Source organism: Amia ocellicauda, chromosome 4, assembly GCF_036373705.1.
Source record: "Amia ocellicauda isolate fAmiCal2 chromosome 4, fAmiCal2.hap1, whole genome shotgun sequence".
Classification (NCBI taxonomy): Eukaryota; Metazoa; Chordata; class Actinopteri; order Amiiformes; family Amiidae; genus Amia; species Amia ocellicauda.
Window position 1 is genome coordinate 22,455,146 of NC_089853.1, and position 22,292 is coordinate 22,477,437.

A 22,292-nucleotide genomic window follows, 5' to 3' on the forward strand; every position below is an offset into this window, starting at 1 on the left:
ACAAATATCGAGATATTATTTTTAAGTCATATTGCCCAGTCCTACTGGATATAGTGCAAATTCTTGTCATTTCATGTAACAATGCATGTATGAGTATGACATAGGAGATATTTTAAACCAGGTAGAAAAATAAAATAATAATTTCACACATTTACTGTCTTAAATACAAAATAATGTTCACAATATACGAGGCCTGACCAAAAAGTTCCAGGTCTAACTGGAGTTTAAAACTAAAGATCAGGAGGAAGACAACCCCCAATCACACTTCACTCTGCTCCAAGCTCAACCAATGAGATACACCCTCACGTACCAAAATATATCATAAATACCACGTAACAAGTTCCTTCCCCTGCGTCAGTAGCTCGCTGCCATAGAGCCACAACCGCGCTCCCTCTTGCTTAAACTTAGAACAACATCCTTCCGCCTCCCTAGCCTCAGCCTTTGCAGCAGTGCCTTGGCTCCATCCACCACGTGGGGGGCTTTCAATGGCCTCGTCCTCATGGCCAAGATGTCGTTCCATCAGTCAAGCAGGCTAAGGCCAAAAATAACTCCATTACTTCAATCACTACGTCTTCCACCTACTTCTATAAGGGGTTGTCTGAACTACTGAACTTGATTTTAGGAAACTGAAGCACCACAATAGTGATATTTAACATTTGACATATCTGTGAACTGATAGGAAGCTGATTGTCTCGGTAGTGAGAGAATCGTTGAACTGTCCCGGACATTTTTCAATTTTTGCATTGCACTGTGACGTCTGACATGCAGCAGCAGTGCGTTTGTATATAATTTGGTATAAAACTTAAAATGTAAAACAAAAAAAGCCATGGAAACATACAAAATGCTACAAATTGCATTTGAGGGTGAAAGTCTCAGATGTTCAAAAGCATTTGAGTGGTTTCCTTGGTTTAAAGCTGACTGAACATCCGTAGAAGATTATGCTCCGGTCATCCATCAACATCCCACACTGAAGAGACTACTTTGAAAGAGATGCATCTGATTAGGTATGCAACCTTTAGTTTAACGATAAATACATTTGACACAGACATTTTTGATCACACCTCGTATATGATATATTACATTTTTCTATTTATGCAAAACGTGAGATTTAATGACCAAGAGTGCTCCAGTCTGGTGTCAGGTACGTAGATACACTCCTTACATGATGAGCAGCACAGAAAATACATAAACTTTAGTTTTCTAGGTACATACTGAAAACATGAGAAGCAATGCTGGTGTTCAGGGCTATGTGCCCTTTTTAGGATAGAAGAATATATATATATATATATATATATATATATATATATAATTTTTTTTTGTATAATAAACTGTCATATTTAGAACATGCCTGAAAATAAACATTGAAAACATGCATACTCCAGGTTGTATTTTGCATAGTTTCCCAAAAATATATTACTTAAGGAAGCTATTACTTGTTATGCATTACAACATACACAGCGCAGAGAGCATTAACTGACACTGAACTGATTTTTGGAGTTCTAAGCTAGAAAACCAACATACCAGTTCCACGCATAGGGCACATTTCTGGAGAAGATCCATCAGACCAACAGCGTCCACTGTCACAGCAGCACTGCACTTTGGTTAGGAGCTGGGAGATTTGGTTGGCACAGCGGCCGTTCACCAAACTTGAGAAGCAGTATCCAGCTCGGCCATCTAGAGGCAAAAGTATGCATCTGTTAGTTCAATGCCATGGTGTAATTTATATTAAATACATTTGACCTCTGTGAGCATATAGGTATTAAAACTTATTTAAAGACTTTCCACATACTTTCAGGTTTATTAAATTCTCGTAAGTACGACAAACTCACAACGATGCTAGTAGTGGACACTCATATGACAATGTGATGCTTAGTCCAATAGAATTGTTGGCCAAACATATTGTTGTAAGGGATGACTTCATAGCAGACATTCTTTCCAAACAAAATTTCCTTCTGGGAGTCTGGGCCAATGTGAATTTGCTGAAGCTACATGGTCAAAACTCCCTCTGGTGCTGTTTTAAACACGGGTGGAACTGAATTCAAACTGATTTAAGGATTTAAGTGGGGTTGACATTTCTTAGCTGTCCACTGCTCCACGGAGTCATAAACCTTTCTCTCTCCAATCGTAATGGCCACCGTTCCCCTTTGTAAGATCTTCTTTCTCAGTTGTTACTATTCAGAATTTATCACATAAAACAAAAACTACCAATCCTCTAACTGGGTACTTATAAAGTAATTATAATATATATAGGCCTATATATTTAAACAAAATATGTAAAAACACTTCTCAGTATTTTTTGTTGTTGTTTAATGAGGCAACAGGAAATAGCAGCACTCTGGTATGCTCAGTGTGATATTACACCAGGTGTCTATTCTGTTCATACTAGTAAGACAAAATAGTTAATACTTGTGGTACAAGTAATGACAGACTACTGACCTAAATTCTTGATGTTGAGCTTTTGGAAGTGCTACAACAGTTTCCCTGCATGATCTCTCTGCCTGGAGTGTATGATTGCATGAGGAAAAGCTCATCTGAGGACAATTTGTGAAGTCAAGGAACTAGGTGGTAATTTATAAGACTATCCTCATGCCGAGACGTTAGATGTGCTGGAAAACTTTTTGACTTTAACCCAAGTTTAATTCAGTAAATATTTCTGCTGCCTTTCTTGAGCTGGGGAGACTGTTCGACCTCTAGACACTTATTCCATCTTTTTATGTGTGATATTCTGGCCCCAGCTTCTGACGTTGAAAACCTAAGACAATTAATCATTTGGATCTATATCAAAATGGGTTTGCAAAAATCCTATTCCTCTTAACTAGGCACCTGCCTAATAAAAACACTTATAATCATGGCACTGAGCAGAGGAGAGTGAGAGTAACTGGAGTAAGTATAATGCATTACCGATTTTCATCCATGAACTAGAGTTGAAAGTCAGAAAACCTAACCTCTTACTAACTACACTTCAATACCACTTGCTTGTGGCAAGTGTGCAGAGTAAGTCTCATTTCAAGACAGTCTGTATAATTATCAATGACCAGCATCTGCTATACATAAATATATAAGAGCCAGGCACTTCAAAATCAGTTGCCTCCTTACAAGAATAATAATAAACAGTTTTAAACAGTGTCAAGTATATGGTCATTTTTATTAATCCCTTCATTCCTTATACACAACCCTCCTGTTCAGCACATTCTTACCTATGCATCTGGAGCCGTCAATAGGAGTGTAATATCCCTGAGGACACTTGCAGAAATAGCTTCCGATTGTGTTCGAACATTCTCCTCCATTGCAAATGCCGGGGATAGTAATACACTCATCGATGTCTGCAGAAAAACAATGATGCAGAAAAATGAACAACCGTGATTCTATACTAAGAATATTTATATATTAGCCTACATAGAATTGAATTCATAATAGCAAATTAAACTGCAGATCACGTGAATACATCCACTACAGGTATTATTTCTATACACTGTTTTGATAGCAAAAAGAAAATGCAAATTTGTGATTTGGAAAACAATAACACTAAGCCATATTTGAAAATTTAGATTTAAAACAAAATAAAACTTAGAATCCGCTTATTTTTTCTATTTTTTAAATGCTGCAAAGACTTTATTCTGCAAATTATCGCCACAAATACATCTTTTACCATTTTAGTAAATCAAACTTTAGAGTTATGGCTTGTCTGGAAATCATCACACAACTTTGTTAATAAGCCAATATTCTTTGCAGTTTTAATATCTGGTAGAATAGAGCTTATATTTATTTAAGTACATAAGAGTTGCTGAGACTAGATTTTTATAAAAACCCTTGCTATTTTACAAGCCAAAAAATGTTCTTAAAATAACTTTTCAAATTCTCAGTCTTCTTTACACATAAAACCATACTATACATCTCTGCCAGTTCTGCACGGCATTCTGAAAAGTTCATTTGCGCTTTCTACAGTCCGGCCATGACACCAGCAAATTGTTTATGGAGCTGTGTAGGATCCAACTTTATTTTTGTTAATTTGTGGTTTTAATGCACTGTCGAGTGTCCAGTTCAGCTTTTCTGGTTTTCCCTCCCATATTTTGAATATCAAATTCCAAAAACACTCTGCAGCTCTTGAGTTAGGATAAACAGCTGAATAGCCTCTGACCTCCTTCTGTAGCTGCCTTCCATTTTCGCTGAGTGGATATTAGCTGCAAACATTGCCAAACTACTGAAGCTACAAACGTTGTGATTCAGCTCCAAAGGCCTCCATCTGGCCTTGCAGGAGACCTGCTCACTAGGGGTCACTGTGCTGAAGTTTTTATATAGTCTTATTTTCCTTTGAAAACCTGCTGCAGAAGATGGATTTGTGCCCTTATTTCATATGCATATGTGCCTCCTGATTCCTTATTGTAGCCTAACAGCCTCTGCAGCCAAGAATTGCACTCTCGCACAGCTCACACACCATCACACTTCCCTGTCTTCCGGCTCTCACCCCAGGAGTGAGTGCACTGGTTAAAAGGAAATACCCCCGTGAAGTGCATCAAAAAACTGCAGCCTTGTAAACTTAAACTCACTCGTTTGAGTCTCCAGGACACCTAGTACAACTGGGTCAATTCAATTAAACGCAATACCAATAATACAAAGCAGTCCTGCAGTTAAAGTCTACGTCTGAAAGCTATAATGAAAGGCATGCACTAACAATTTTTTTTCCATCAAGGCAAAACATTATAAATCATTTCCTTTTAAGTGGAGGATTCTCTAGTTTTGTTCTATGGGTTTTCTTTTGCTATTAACTGATACGGATCTTCCTTTGTTGTGGTCATCAGGTGTAAATGGATAATTCCAATTTAATATCCCAATTTAGCTACAAAGCAAATCTCATAATTCCATAGGTACTCTCTTAATAACGTTTCATGGAAATACTAAAAAATATTATTTATTAAGGGTATCTTTCAAAAAATGATTCCTTTGCTTTCTGTATGAGCTAAGACAGGACCTAATCCTGTACTTGGATTGTTTTTACACCCAGAGCAGCATCACATCAAATATATGTACTATGTTTTGATCTGTAATTGTAGACTGTATTGCACTTATATAATGCAATGCCCTGGATAAAGTTGTCTGCTAATAAATAAATAATAATAATAATGATAATAATAATATGCAAGCGGTACAGACACAACATAGTGAAAATTATGGCTATAGGGACTGCAGTTCAGATCAAGTCTTACCTTCACATTTCTGCGATACTTCGTTGAACCTGTGTCCAGCAGGGCACTTGCATTCAAAGGATCCAACAGTGTTAATGCAATTTCCCCCCTGACAGAGTCCAGGAATAGCCTGGCATTCATCCACATCTACCAAAAAAAAAATATATATATATTTTTATTTTTTTTCTATCAAAAAAATCACATTTAATGTGTTTTCCAATTAAGCTCTCATCTACTCAGGAACATTGCCTTCATATGGAAACCAACCAGCCTTAACAACTCTACCACCAGAAACACTATCATAAGGCTTTAAACATCACCGGACTTTTTAGTCATTATTAAGGATAGTTTCTGTTACCCAGAGTACATCCCACTTAAGCATTTGTAAGTTTGTAAATCTGCAAATATAAAAGTAAATTTAGACAATCTGAAGAAACTGCATCTGTAAACTGGGGAAAGAAAATTTAACTTTTTTAACAGTTTATATGTTATGTTACATCTTATTTTTGTTTTCCTTTATTGCTCGTTTTTACTGTAATGTATTGTTCTTGGGTATAAACTGGCAGCTGTAAATCTCCATGCAGATTTAGATTCAGATATTGCTGGTTGATGTTGAATATTTCTTTCTTAAGGCTCCATACACACACAGTACATAAGGCACCGTGTGGGCCATTTTATATCAGAACAGATGAGTAGCACTTGAGTTGATTATTATGAGGGTGGATGGAAGTCTTTTGCCTCACAGACATCTCTAGAGTCCTAAACAAGCAGACGACGCCAGAGGATGAGAAGAGAAAGTAATAAATGCAGTAACAGAGAAAATAGGAATGTGTCCCATGGTTGTGATGGCTGAGCAGTAAATCACCATCCTGAGAAAGACATCCAGAGCTGTGCCGTACACAGCCACCCCTGCTAACTTTCTCCTGTGTCCTACAGACAGCCAGACGATAAAGGAATTTATACAGCTGGAAGATTTAGAATATAAGCCAAGTGCAGCAGAAGAGCTTTCCAAAACACGCTGGGAGAAGTCATAATCCACATCTGGGAGCACCTCTAAGCTGAGACCCAGGGTGATGGGGATTGTTGTTAGGGCAGCATAATAAAACTTTATCTGAAACTTATGCCACCTAAACGCTTTCTTGTTCAAAAGGAACACACTGGAGCACCACCCTTCCAATTGTACAAAACCGAACAATGGCGGGATTGTGCTCAAAAGTAAAAGACAACGGCCCACATTACTGGCCAGACAATACTGGGAATGATGTGTATCTATCATCTAACTTTTTTTCAAGGTATAATAATTAGACATCTAGAAAACTCTTGACCAGCCTGCCAATGTCATGGCAGGACACTGCAAAACAAACATGGTGCCAGAATTCAATGCTGCTGGCAATAAGAAACTTAAGACCAATAATTACAGTGCATGCTATTGCAAGTAGCCACAGTAAATTAACAACCTTATGCATATATGTACTGTGACTCAGTGCTGTTCTAAATCTTCTCTCCAGTGAAAAGAGAGGATATCCCCAAAAGTACCATTACAAACTTACAGCATCTTACTGGAAGTCAGCTTGATTGCCATTCCACATAAATGTAGGGCATGCACAGAAGCAATCTGTTCAGTACCATTCAACATTTGTCATCATGGGCAAAGTTCAAGAACTGTCCGAAGATCTCAGGCATCAGGTTTATCGAACTTGGTCTGTCACGTCTGGGAGCAGCTATAAGAAAATTATAATAATCCTAAAATAATGAACATGCAAACTTTTTGGACCATAGCAGCCATCACTCCAGGTGAGTGGGACTACTAAAGGTTTAACCAATCGTGAGGTTCAAGTAAGTCATTTCAGGCTCACACAAAGGAACGATAGGTGAGCATTAAGAATCCCAAGCATTACTGGGATATAAAGTCTCCAAGACTGTGACCCAACATCAGTGAAATAACCCTGGTGTTGATGGCAGAGGCCACTCCAGGAGAGGCCATGGGGAAATAAGGGCTCCCACGTTTGTTGAGATTTTGTGGTCAGAATTTAGCCTTTGGAACACAGATTTATTCCCGGAAAATATATAAAGGCCTGCAAGATTGCTGGTGGTACTGTTGAGGTCTTCAGCATCAAACTGTCACACTGTTATGGAATGTAGGTACATCAACTGACCCAAGTTTCCAAAAAACTGAAACACATTTAGACCTTGTTCATTCTGTTACTGTGAAATCTCGGAAAATGAGAGGAACGCGATGAGCACGTAGGCTTAACAGAGCAATATGCTATTCTGAGAACTGTTTCACTTAGGAATGTTTATTTCTGCTCCCAACAGGGTGTCTATGAAAGTCATACAGACATTTGCCACTTCCACGTTAAAGATAAACAGATGAGATCCAAAAAACAACAGGAAGCAACTTTCCTCTTCATGTATGGTCTTTCAAACCATAAAAGTACTTGAAGCATTATATAGACAACATAAGAGGGAAAAAAAACAAAAAAACATGTACGTATTCATTAATAATTAATAAGGGGGAAATGTCAGGCTGTCAGATGAGAGCTCACATAAAGGTTCATCTTTCCCCACGAAATAAAGTTACTCATAATCACCACATAAACTTTCAAAATATTTTCCTTGTGCATTTTTCAAAAACCTGCTTAGAAGAATTTATAACTGTGAAAACATTGTATAACCCCTACAATGTTTGCTTCCCACAGTTTAATATTTTTGCTAAAAACACCATCGAAAGGTTACGTGTTTTGTGATTACTGGCAAAAAAAATAAAAACAAAAATAAATGAATAAATAATAAACTTTTGGCTAGGAAGAGGAAAGGGTTGTGAGATTGTTATAAATGCTCTTATACATCAGTAAGCCAGTCAAGCATGAATTAAGACATCTGACAGTCTCCTTCCAATCTTTCTACACATATCACGCAATTCCTTTAGACAAGGGGACCAAAAGCAATTTAACTCAATTAAGACTAATCCCCTGTTACATTGCAGCAGCCCAGATTGTGACCTTGCTGCCGGCCTACAGTACCTTGACAAGCTCCCGTTCGGATGTTTGGAATGAATCCCCGGCGGCAGGGATGGGGCTGCGCAGGACACATCTCACAGGGGTGCCCCCATGCTCTGCCAACAGTCGCACAGCACAGGGTCTTGGTGCACACTATGCCAGTCAGCTGCCCCTGGCACATCTGGTTGCTCACAGAAGAGTAACATGGCCCAGTCCTGTAATCTGTAAAAGCACATGATGGTGTTATAGGCAAATGCACCACTGCTTACAAACAAGCTAGAACAATTATCTTTCTACTGCATCTTCCGTTTGCTGCTGCTCATTTTCCCTTGACAGGGCTTGTGAATGAAGAGGAGTTTTATGCTGCTGACTTCAAGTTCAAGTTCATATTGCAACGTGCATGGCCCCTGGTACAGTTCCAACAATGTGCAGTGCATAACAGCCCACAACCTCCTTCCTAGACAGTCCAGGCCTTCTGGCACAGCAGCAATGAGCTTGCATGCAATGACAGCAATCACATTCATTCCCCGCCCCCCCCTGCAGCGTTAAAATAAGAATGAAAACAAAACACACTTTCCTTTCCAAATGTCACAGAGAGCAACCTTTTAAACCATTTAATTTCATGATTTTAATGTGTGTGTAACGGCACTAATTGTGTACATGAGCTCTTTACCATGACATAACTACTTGTGAAATCAGTAGAGTGTATAAATCTTGCACATTTTGGTGTAGTGGATTTATCACCATAATGGGAGGAGCTGTGTGATGTGTAGCACACTGTTCAAATCCCAAGCCGGGAGCTCCACCCTGAACACACTGCATGTGCATCTGAAAAGGTAATATATTTATCCAAACTCCAGACTTAAAACAAGACTAACTTAAATGATCTTCAACTAATAAAATTAAACTAAAGAAATAACAATTAGTTTCTTATTATACAAAATTTACTCTCTTAAAAATAATAAACTGAGAATATATATATATATAAATATTTTTTTGTTTATCAGAAAATTAAAGTGCATAAGATGGATACTAAAAACTGCTCAGTATCAAGAACACACAGCATCCCCTTTTGTACACAAATTCAGAACAATTTCCAAAAGCTCTGAAGTTGACCACTTGTGTGACTATAAAAATGACATATTACTGATAAGCTTATTATAAGAGAAATGTATCAGTAAGTTGTTTGGTGTCAGACCCTTTGATTCTTTGAAACAGTCACTCATAAAGAATGAAAATAAATAAATAGCTAGAGTTCAAGCAAAATATCCCGTTCTACAAATACTCCCCCAAAAATGTATATCTTCTTTGGAATTATGGCCATAAAGATAACTTACAGTTAAACAATAAACAGAGAATTAAAAAGTGGAATGTGTTCCAGGAAACTTCTCATGTCAGTGCCATTTAGTCTAAATATGCATGTCCTATACTCTGGCGCAACAGCTGTGTCATTCCAGCACTCACTTGCACACCACATTCAGAGAGCTGTGCAATCCCGCCATGTCTCCAAACATCTGGAAATTATTGTATGTGCAGAGTTCGCAAGCACTTGAACAATAGCTTGTTGCATCCTAGATTCATAGACTCAGAATGGGTAAAAACTATATATTTTTTAAAATATCTGAATCCTCATTTTTATATGTTGACAACAGAAAACATATGTCTAGTTCTTTTGACAGGTTCCAAGGAATTACTTTTCAATTCCGTCAGACAGTATTAATTGTGGAACTTGGGGACACTGTCTGAAAATCTCTAAACTGCTTAGAAAAAACTGATCTGAAGCACTGCTTTATAATGTTTAACATCTCACCTCAGACAATAATGCATACTATTATTTATGAAAGGCAATACATTTCATTCAATTCTTGTCCGTCTTTACAAATGTGTGTATGTGTTTGTGTGAATGTTTGATGTATATGATAAGACTGTTGAATTAATCCTTGATTCTGTTTCAACCCACTGTACATTATATATAGTATATTATGGTTCTAAGATAATTCATTTTTTGTAGCCTGATTGGTATGTAGATTAAGTCTACAAAATCTTAATTCAGATTCTATTTGTTTATTCCTAAACTATAGCTTTGGTATACACAATAAAAAGTCCAAAATAAGTGAAGTAATTTTACCCATTGCTGAAACCCCTGAAATGCATTGCAAAGTTTATAACCAATAATGTATCTGCTTCAGAATGGTATAGCACAGGTTTGCTTCTCCTTATTTTATCCTTCCTTAACTGACAGCTATCCCTCTATCCTGTCCAATAATGTCTTGACTTTAAACTGTAAGCCAGCCAGTAAGCCACATGATATATTAATCTGCTGGGACATTCTAAAGAAAACTTGAAATAAACAATAATTTAATTTAAGGCGGAGCACTCTGTTTACATACAGAAAATTCACTGGTTTGGATTGCCTTTCTCAATGAAGTACAGCACATGCTGATAAAAAAGAACCACTGAGAACTTTTAAATCCCTTGGAAGAAGAACAGTTATTTTTTCTTTAAATTTACCATGCTACTAAAACCTCAGACCTTAGCCAAATTTATAATTAATGCATTCTGTACATTAGGTCAATTATTAGTCACTTTGCCTGGACACCAACCAAGGAGCACCACCCTGAAATACTTCACTGAATTCATACTTGTAGAAGTAGGATGTTTCATAGTTGTAAATATTAGCATGCACTGTGCTTAAACTGCAAATCTTAAGGTTAGGATACTGGCAAGGTCAATGCATGGCCTGGCTGTGTGTTCAGAGTCGTTACCAAACAAACGTGTCTAATCAGTCCACTATATAAAGCATTTGTGCACAATAATCAACAGATACAGAAAAAATTAGCTCCTATATTGTTATGAGTGGAGAAAAATTACCTTCGTGCAGTTTTATTTTTGATGTCCTTCCTTTCATATAAACTATTATCTTCCCCCCAGGATGGAGGGGAAAGCTGTTTTGGTTACGTGTAGCTTCTTCTTCATGCTTCAAACTTACTTATTTGTTAATCATTTATTATATAGGACAAAATTCAAAATAATCTAATTTGCTGCTAACTGTTTTCGTGATTCTTCACCAGACCTGACTTAAAAAGGTCATGGGTCACTGTAACTGCCAGGGCAGCACCATCCCAGAAAGACAAGCAACGACAGCCATCTCTGCTATTGGCATGGAAAGGCTAGAGCCAAAAACAACTGCAGGAACTGTGCAGGAAATAAGACAGGAAGTTTTTGATTTCATGTAGCTGTCCATTGGAGGAAGCTATTAAACACAATACTGACAGAGACGAGCTCTGATGCACAAGGAGGGTACGACTGAGGGACAGGAAAGAGAGAACACATTTCTACTAAAGGGTTTATGAGGGCAATTAACAACCCCATCCTTGAGCCTGGGCTCAGATCAGTATTGTGCCTTTTTTGCTTAACAGTTGAGTGCTGAGATTATTATTTTGGCTGTACTGTTTGTTGGGGGGGTTTCAATGCAACCCCAGTCTAAACAAATCCCACATATTGCTACTTAACTACTTTGCAATTTATGAAGAAACAAAACGCCTAATGACAACATTTTATGTGGATGACATACTGCCTAACCACAAGCTCCTCAAAATCAATCCATGTTACAAGTTTTGGTTGGAAACAGTTTGGGAGAACCTTTCCAGGTTCTCCTCATTAAATTCCTCAATTCTGTGACCCATTAATAACACCTTTGTGATTATTATGTTGAGCGTAAAACTGTAACTTTAATATTAACTGTATTTTAATGCTGTGTTTAATCCACGAACAGTGGAATTTAATTAACAGCTCCAAAGGTTTGAGAACATTTAGGATTTTCTTTTTTAAATCTCCAACTTCAAAACTAATTGAAGAATTTAATTTTTACAAAGCAAAAGACAGCCTAATTACTGTAATCTGAAAGAGTGTGACAGTATTTATGAAGGTTTAAATATTTTCCTAGCCAAAGGTTCATTTTTCTATTAGGATGTATTTATTTTTACTTGCGGGTATTCTAAATGCTGAAGACGCAGGGAACTAATATTTCCTTCCTGCATATGAATGTAAAAAAATATTTTTTACAACTACAAGAAATATATTCTAAAATGCAAACAAAGACAAAAGTGCTGATAAATGTACAAGTATGGCATTACTGGAGAAGTGTGACCATGCCACAATGCCCTGCCACACACAGTGCTCATCACACAGTAAGGCCTGGATGCTATTTCACAGAAATGGCAGGCAAAACATTTACAAAAATGTCCTTAAAATAAATCAAGGCTGTGTTTCAGTAATGGATGGGCCTTGAAGATTTCAGCTGAATGCAAATCAAAGTCGTGCTGACATAGAACAGAAATACAACTCAGTCAGTGGGAAATTAAACCAAGTTGTTGTGTTTGTTTTTTTAATAATACAAACATGTATTGGGATTCTGACACTCCCTACCATTAAAACTTGATTTGGTACATTTGGGAAAACCATGTCATGACATGACATATAAAATGGAATCAAGCAGCAGGCGAGACATCAGAATATAATGAAACCACACAAAGAGAATGGCATGCAAACAAAGCACTGCCTAACTGAGATTCCTAGTTCATTAATGCATTTGTTGAGGAATAAGTGGCAGCTTCAAAAGTGACTGACATTGTTCTGGTATCTTTGGTATTCTATTGCATTGTTCCAATGCAGTGCACTGGATGTTCCCAGTCCAGGTTCTAACCCAACCAGCACCTGTTAATTTTCTTTTAACATATACACCTCTGTATACTGCATATAAAACTTGCACACATCTTACAGTTGAAAACAGAATTAGGACATGTTAGTGTACTATACACAATGTCAGGCGGTGTACACATTATATTATAAGCAAAGAAGTGTTCTGGTACAGAATTTATTGTTTGGAAAAGCAGGAAACTGATATGGAAAATAACCTTATTTTTACTGGTCAGGCATTTTAGTGAGCATGAAAACAAACTAGAAAATGGCACACCCTGTGATAATCACCCAATAATATCTGATATTCGTCCCAAAATAATTCCCCACTGCATCCTTTTGTAAGCAATACAATGAGATGTAGCAATGTCCATGGGAAGTCAAATTATTTTAACCAGAGACTAGAACTCATTTACAATCAATTACCTTAAAAAGAAAAGAAAGACCCTTCAGGAGCCATTTATATGGGTGGTGTTTCCAAGTTGCGCAACAACTGTAGCAGTCCTCAGGACAGAGCACACTTATCATTGTGACATAAGGAATGTAGAGAAACAAACCTGCAGTCAATTAAACTCTCATGTAATCAGCTTATTTGCAGAACAATTAAGAATTTAACAAAAGAGCGAATTTAGCAAGTGGGAGAAACTATTTTATTATTTTCCTGAATGTAGCTCTAGCACTCACTAACCTATATAGCACCTTCCAACATCCAGCCCAGAGGCTGACATTGTTGAGTTGGGAACAGTGTCTAAAATAATGGGGATTTGGTTTCCTGCCTTTAACTTAGAGCCAAGACTTCAGCTATGAATCACATGTTTTTGCATACTTTACAATGCCCATTGTTTCTGTTATATATTATTTAAAACTATCCCAACTGCAGGTACAGTATGTAACAACCCTGCCAATTAACTACACGTTAGGATTGTGTTTTTTTATCCAATCAGCATATCACAAGTACATATAGATATAGACTGTTTTTTGTTATTTTTTTTACATCAAACTTTTTTTTTTTTTTTCAACGAAGCTTACAGCAGGAAAGCCTACCTCTTTCACACTGAGTGCCAGTGAACCCGTAAGTGCAGGCACAGCGATTTGGAGCCACGCACCTCCCTCCATTCAGGCACCCATTCTCACAGACCGCTGGAAAAGGGGTGACACACAGGTATTCTTAACTCTTCATTCAACTGCACCCGGGGCTAACTGGATGGGTGATATATACAAATACTGAATGTGTATTTATACAAATAATATAATAATAATGTATACATAACAATTCATGCAATAATAATATACTATAGAAGCAAATTTTTATAAATGTTTGAAGGAGTCTTATTGATATATGTAGTAATTTATATACTTGTTTTTGTTTGAGAACTAAAGGCTGAGGCTAAAACCAGAGAGGATGTCCTATAATATACAGTAAAGCAGGTATGTGCATTTCTGTGGCATATCAAAAGGTAAGAATCCCCACTTACGCTGCCCGCAGTGAGCCCCCGAGTAGCCCTTCTGACAGTTACACTGATCTTCGGCACAGGATCCGCCATTCATGCATCTGATGTTGCAGTGTTGAACTAGTAAACAAGAGCACAGCAGTGAGAGTTAACCTCTCCATAAATGTCTACTGACCAGACATTATTATCCAGATGGGAGAGGGCTCTATTGCGGGATCAGGTCTAAGCACCTCAATCTCAATCAAAAGTGGGTAATGGAATTTATTCTCAAGGGTGAGGCAGTCTTATGGCCAGCCATCAACACAGAGGAATAGTACAAACACAGAGGAATAGTTTGGGAGAATTCATAAGTCCAGTTTGAACTCCTTCCAATGCCCAGCAATGGATAAGCTTGTTACTTAATTTAAATGGCTGTCCAATCAGCAATCTTTGGCTTAAATTCTGTCTGCTTATCCAAAAGCTATTTCACTGACAACTGTTAATGAAATAGCAATGCTTAATCTATAAACAGATTCCAAACGTGTCCTTTACAAGCATTTTTGTATATATTTGTTTTTAGTTATGTATTAAATTACATTGCGTATGAAATTATAATGATATAAACTATAGATTATACAAATAATATTTTGTTTAGATAATGTATTTGCAGGCATATATGAGGAGTTTTAAGTATTGTTTAAAAAAGTATGGTACGGTTACTTTTCAGTGTAGTTCAGCTAAGTTTTGTGGCGTTTAACAAAACAGAGGGGATTAGGCAAGGCACAGGAAATGATATCATCCATCAAGCAGGGTAGGAACTTAAAACCGCAAACTGATTTGAATTAAACCAAGCTCTGCCAAAAGCTAATTTCATGTCCCAAGTGAAAAGCAGTCATTTAAACTGTGTTATTAAGGAAGAAATACACAATAACAAAATCCTTGCTCTTTCTTTGAAATTATTCATTTTTGAAAAAGTTATTTTTCTTATTCATGTCAAGCCAACACACATATGTCACAGACTGAGATGAGCAGAATGGGAATATTCAGGTGCAGAAGGCCGAAGCGACATCTGTAAGCAATGACTAGCAGGTCACATTATAAACATAGATGAACATTTTAGAGACAACAGGAAAGATTTACTGACCTCCTTATCATTCAAATAATATATTTATTTATTCTACTACATAATCTTTAAATTAATATGTTTCAGGAAGTTAAGGTTCCTCTTTAGAGAAGTAGGACCTAGGCTATATATTGTTTCAGGCCATTCTCGAATATAATTTGACCATGTGTATGCTTTGTTATGTAAAAGTAATAGAAAATAAGTGAAAACTATTAGGGTGCTCACAGAATAAAATAGGCTGGTAATGTATTCAGTAAAACTAATCATGTTCAGGTAATTATAGTTTCCCATATGCACAGTTAAACAGAATGTGGTAAAGCACCTGATTTTGAGCCACAGGAACTTGCAGTCTGGCCATTTGGGCACGTGCACAAATTGGGTCTGGAGCAAAATCCATCTCCACATGAGCTTCTGCAGATTGCTGAAAAGACACCAATGGACTGTTACACAGAACACACACAGCTGCATCAGTACCGCTCCCTAGCCTGTCTATAAGAGCTTAAACCATTTCCACTGACACGAACATGGAGTAAAACAAATTCTAAAAAAGGCAACTAACAAAGACTGGAATCGCAGGACACAGATGAGCTATTAGACGTCCTGTGTTACATTTGAAAGAGATCGCACGGATGTCTGGGATTCCAAATATCTAAGAAAGCTAAAAGAAACGAATAAAAACAAATGCAACACACATGGTATGTTTTGTTCTTTTAAGGAACTAACTAAAAAAATAAAATAGCCTGCAGTGCACATCTGTATCAATGGCCATGAGTCTGTTGACTGCACAGGGTGGGTGTGACACTGTGATATTGTTTTCAGTATTAAAACCATTTCCACCCAAAGATTTTACTTAGTCATCAAGACGAGTTGAATAAAGGAACTTTTATACTCTGGCTCCCAGACACTTTTTCCCTGGCCAAATATAATGTTGGACTTTAACAATGTAAAATTAATTTTCCTACCTTCAGAGAAAGTGTGTCAGTGGACTGGCTGATCGGTGATTCGCTGCACCAGACCCCAGCAGTAGGGCTTCTGGCTGAGATTAGCTAACATCCACAAAAGCAGTAATGCAACTTACGGACAATGCACTGGTTTCCTCCAGAAAGGGTTTTCCATCCAGGGCAGCAGTATGCATTGAAACGTGATCCACAAACATTGGGTCTAGAGGAGAATGGGGGAAAAAAGTGCATGAGAGAGAGAGAGAGGGAGTATTAAGGCTTATGAAAATACCTTCCTTTAAATTACATAATTTTTTTACTGTTCTGAACTCTGATTGCAAATTCTGTATCTGGAACATATTCAGAAAAAAATTAAAAAATAAAATAATAATAATAATAATAATAATAATATATATGTTTATATATGTATAGCGAGAGAGATAGGGAGAGGGAGAGAGACAGAGAGATCATAAGACTAAGGGCTCCTTCATAAAATATTTCAAACCGGATGCCATAAATTACTTTTATATTTCATACATGCATTTTAATGGACAGTAATGAGGTCCAAATTAATTAATTTAATACACTTTAATATAATACAAATTATACAACATTAAACTATTTATTCATACCTGTTTATCAAAATCTACAGGCTAAAACTTGACAGTTTCACATGTAATTAAAATGAATTACATTTTTAAGAAATGCTGTCAGGAGTGTAGGTTTCAATTCAGATTGGGGGGACTTGCACTTCAAGTGGGGGAGACTGTAAATATTTGGGGGGTGGCATGTCCCCTACAGCTATGGAGTTGGGCATACATTATTGGGGGGGACAATTTAATGTTCTTTCCCCCATCACCCCTTAAACCTACGCCTATGAATGCTGTCATATTTTTATCACTGAAATAAAATGGAGCCTTCAGGATGAAAAGCCCTGAGATTTAATATAACTTAAAAACCTCTTTATTATAGCCCTGCATAGCACATAGCTCCCCCTGGTGGTCTACACAACATATTGAGAAGATTGCAGAGAATCTTCTATTAATCAGTAGTTTGCATTAATTATTTAGACTTAACTACATACTCTTAGCAATGCTCTTATTAATGTCTCTGCTTATTTTACTTTTTAATATCAATAAATGTCGAATTTGTTATTTACTTAGAACAGACAGAACATCCAAACAAGAATAATATATAAAATAATTGTATATAATTATCAGATTACATACTTTTGCTTCATAACTTATGTTAGTGTTTGATGTATGTCGTAAGCAATGTTTTGGAAACATGCATGTGTGCACTTATGGTTAGATTTGGGCTGTAAAACTATCTGACCTCAGTATTTTTTTTTTATTATTTTTTTTTTTTTGGTAGCAGATGCTCAGTTAAAGGCTTTAATAACAAGATGTTGCTATATTTTCTTACATTGAATGACATTTTAACATTCAATAAAGATACTGATTTGTAGGCTTATTGTTTATTTTTTATTTCTTTGTATTTTTCAGGTTCGTTTCGTTACATAAAAGTAATTCGTTGAAACGGGCATGAAATGCTCTTTTTATAACTCTACTGTCATTTTAAAGTGGGCCAGATTTATTATTTAAAACGAGTGGGGTGTGGGGGGCAAAAGCTGTCCTTTGTTTAGAAAATAATGTCTTTTCTCCGGCGCTGCAGGAATGCACGGACTTTGCCAGGAGATTAATTACAAAACTTTCATCCAAACTTCCCTTGTGCAGATTTATTAGGTCAACACGCATTCTTCAATATAAAACACCGTATTGTTTTGCACATCATATATATATATATATATGTGTGTGTGTGTGTGTATGCATATCAGAAAATAAATCAAATAAGCATTACTGTACTAAATTCATTTTTTAACTGCTTATGTGTGTGCGTGAATATGAGCCCAGTGGCACAGAGGTTAATGCGTCAGTCATTAGTTAAAACACCTCTCGACAGCAGCGTGCTCTTTCTACACGGACATACATTAAGAGGACGAAATGACAATAATTAAACACAACTCTGATTATGAAAAGATTTCTCAATAGATATGTCTATGTGTGTTACATGCAAATACATATATACACAACACAAGGGAACGCGTTTAGAAGAATACGCACATCACAGTTGCCGCAAACCTTGTATTTTGGTGACGACAGGTACATAAACGCGGCTTCAGCGGCTCTCACTCACCCCTTCAGCGCGTCCTGCGCCGCTCCACGCCGCTTCGCGCGGCTCGCCCGCGGCTCCCCCGGCGCCTCGTCCTCGCCGTCCCGCGCCGCGCCGACGCACAGCCCCAGCAGCGCCGCGCAGCCCACGGCCAGCTGGAGCAGCCTGCCCGGCCACATACTGCTCAGATGGTCTTCTGAAAAGTCACTCCACTTCAAGCAAAATAGAAAATACACGTTTTAAAAAGATATAACGGCGTTTTATGTGCAGAGAGTCCTCTTCCCAGTCCAACACCCCTTCACTCCGGATCTCCAGGACAAAAATGCGAGAAGAAAACGAATCTCGTTGCACGGTTTAAAATTCACCAGGAGCTCAATTATTAAAGATGTTGATCCCAAGCATGAACTGCAAGTGATTATAATCCCTAATAAAATATATATTAAAAAAGTGCATTATAAATCACAAAAGGAAAACCTTAAAAAAAAAATCCCCTTAAGGGGAAGATGATATTCTGATGGGCTATATTCAATAAAAGGATAATTGTACAAGTTTATATTAGGTAAAAAAAAAAAATGTTAGGTTGATAAAACGTAGCTACCTCATTTGTATTTATGATTTACGGAAAAAATAGACCACATCCAAAAGTTTACTGTACCTCCTCTCCAATAGGAGAAAAAGCCTCAAACCCGCCCAAGAAAAATGATGCTAATGTTTTTTGATACAGCTGTTACAGTGCGGGATGAAAGTTTGCACCAAGGGAGAGAGGGGAAAGAGTTGCAATATCAAAAAGCAGAGGTGTGCAAAACTCGCAGGAAGAAAAACAAAACTATCTGAAATGTTGCATCCTGTTAATTTCTTCCAAGGAAAATACGTCAAAGTGTGAACGGTTTTCCCCCTTTTAATAATATTGCAAGCAGTTGGAACAGGCTGTCGCTAAGGGAGTGATGGGATGTGTACCTTCTCTCTCTCCCTTCCACCCTCCTCTCTCTCTCTCTCTCTCTCTCTCTCTCTCTCTCTCACCTCCCCTTCTTCTCAAAAACGTTGTTTCTCGCATTAAACCGCCGGCTCTCGCGATACGCACTTGGCAGAAGTCCCTGGACAAACTGAGTACAGTGGGTCACACAACAGAATTAGTGATTGTATATGCATGTGTTTAAACATTGTATAAAACACATATCCAAATTTCTAGAGTAAGGATCACTTTGTTTTGTGGTATAAAACATATTTCACCTACAGAAGATTGTAGATTTTACCTGTGCACTTCTATAATTTTAAAACTGTACCTGTACCTTTTGTTTAATTTGTAATTTTTTGTGATTGCACTTTGTGTTGCTCATGTAACCTTTAAGATGCTCTGGATAAGGGCACCTGCCAATAAATAATAATAGAAATACTAATAATCAAGGTCAGGTGCCACATAAAGGCATGGAAAATATCGAACTCTTGATAAGGATTTAAAAAATCTGCATCCTTTATTCATATAAACAGTAGGCCTACATGTGTTCATGTGCAACAGAAATACAATTTCAGTTGCAATGCCAAGCTATAATTTGCATTGTGGATGTGAAGGTATAGAACCACATTCTTCCGAAACCAAGGGAGTCTGTTGGAATCTCTAAGAAAATACCAAAATAGTTTCCACCTGAGAAAGATTTTTTTTTATTTTCCGTCTGGAAAACTGATGAATGTTTAGTCCCTTTAAATAATTTGGAGAAATAATGTAGTGTTTTTATATTTTAGAAATAGAATTCAGTATCTATCACATGCATTCATAGTTGCTTCATGTTATTAAAAAACATTATGATATAAGCTGTCTTCCTTAACCAATACATTCAGATATGATGTCGGTATGTTGGTAGACACTCTGCTGATATAACAAATGCTTCAGAGGTTCATTAAACAACACTGACTGACTGACCCGTTTACAGTCTTAACCCTAGTCCACCCCCAATATATATAATTATTTAGAAAAATATATATATATATAACAGTAAGACCATTCATACATTTACATCTATTCTTCATTATACCTAATCAGTCTATACAGTCCAAACAATAAGCTTAGCCACAAACCTGCTTTACAGGAAAGGCTTAAAAGTAGTATTAAGAAAGTTAACATTTTCAGATCAATGCAGAAAATGTAGTAGTCTTTTTCGTATATGAGGGTTAACATACCTGCTCTATTAACAGCTCTGTTAGCTGACTGGAAAACCTAGTCCTAACCTTTGGCAAATCTCCAATCTAACCGCAGTCTGAACCCTAATCAACAATAGCAAGATGGTCAGAGAGGACAAGCACAAGTTGATTTCAGCCACCTATGTATAGGACGACTCAGAAGCTAGTTAGAGGATTAATCTAAACCATGGAGATTACGCTCTCATTTCTGGAGACTCCAAGACAATCCTGGAGGGCTGGCAACCCAACAGAGGAAAGGAACGCGTTTGGTTGGGTGCCTGATGTTGACTTCAGTTACTGGCCTGTCTGTGTATGTGAGTGTGTTATCCATTGTGAAACTATTGTTTTGCATGTCCCAAAGGGAAACAGTATATGAGGATCTTTCCCATCATTTTCTAAATGTTTTTTTTTTTTTTTTAATTTTTTTATGCATCTTTCCATTGGTCTTGATGCCAAAACCTGTTTAGCTTGTCTGCTTTTGAACTGGCAGAAGATCTGAAGCTTTTGACTCATATGTTGAAAGCACCACATCACATATAATACAATGCACAGTGGACACTTCATTTCTTGACAATGAGCTTGGCGTTCACATGCACATCCATTTACAGTGTCTTTCATGTCACAGATCATCCACATTTATCAGTCAGACAAGATTAAATCGGGCCAAAACTAAAAAATGTATAACCTCTCGATGCACACAGTCTCCCAAAAACTCATTCAGCTCATGAAATCAACAGGAAAAAAGGCAATAAAACACTTTAGCTGCTGAGTGACTAGACACACAACTCGGGTCTGTATTTCATTACACTGGTACTAATAACCCTCATCACCATTATCATTACCATTTTACCATTATAAAAAAGACTGTTTATGGAAGTCAACTTCTAATTCTGTGGGCTTAAATGCTGCAACATCTGTCTGTATGCGTTTAACGATTGCCACATTTGGCTGCATCTACACCCTTTATTACTGTTACTCTATATTAGTATTAATAGGAACCCTGTTTTGTTCAACACTCAGTCACGCTTTGCCAAAATACCAATTATACAAGTCACAGACCAAGCTCCATCAATGCTGCTTGTGATAATACAGAACTTGAATACGGTTTCAAAAACTTGGGAACAGTTTGCTTTGTGAGCCACACCCTGGTCTTTCTGGAATAATTGCTCAACCAGTGAGTTGCTCCAAGCAGCTATGGTGGTTAAATGTGCCCTGCTAGAAAGCCAAGTATCATAGACAGCTGAAGGGAAAGGCTCATAGGATTGCAAGGCACAAAGTCATGTCTCAGGTTTAGACTTCCCAAATATATTAACTCCAAACACGCTGTCAGATGTCAGAGCAATGGGTGGCAGATGAAAAACCTAAGGTGAAAGTGACCTACCTAATCATATAATAATTACGATTGCATTACTATTATAGGTCATAGTAACAATAACAATAGAAATGGCAAGAGCAATACATTTTGTATAATAGTAATAAGAGTGTGATTTTAGTTCAAATTAATTTAACTAGAGAGCACATTTCTTTCTTTCTGTTATGACATCATCTCAATATAAATCTGCTTGATTGCATTC

The 22,292-nt window shown here is 37.2% G+C and overlaps 1 protein-coding gene across 1 annotated transcript in view; it reads right to left on the bottom strand.

The window, feature by feature from the left end:
- Positions 1-19,472, bottom strand: part of fbn1 (fibrillin 1) — a 70,801-nt gene extending 51,329 nt beyond the window's left edge. Inside the window, exons 1-9 of the mRNA XM_066701402.1 lie at positions 18,568-19,472; positions 16,512-16,594; positions 15,756-15,854; positions 14,356-14,451; positions 13,925-14,020; positions 8,207-8,404; positions 5,205-5,330; positions 3,198-3,323; positions 1,522-1,674 (exon numbers count right to left, since the gene is read on the bottom strand). Coding sequence (XP_066557499.1) covers positions 1,522-1,674; positions 3,198-3,323; positions 5,205-5,330; positions 8,207-8,404; positions 13,925-14,020; positions 14,356-14,451; positions 15,756-15,854; positions 16,512-16,594; positions 18,568-18,722 — 1,132 coding nt within the window. The 5' untranslated portion in view covers positions 18,723-19,472. The remainder of the gene's footprint in view (positions 1-1,521; positions 1,675-3,197; positions 3,324-5,204; positions 5,331-8,206; positions 8,405-13,924; positions 14,021-14,355; positions 14,452-15,755; positions 15,855-16,511; positions 16,595-18,567) is intronic.
- Between the last annotated feature and the right edge of the window lie 2,820 nt (positions 19,473-22,292).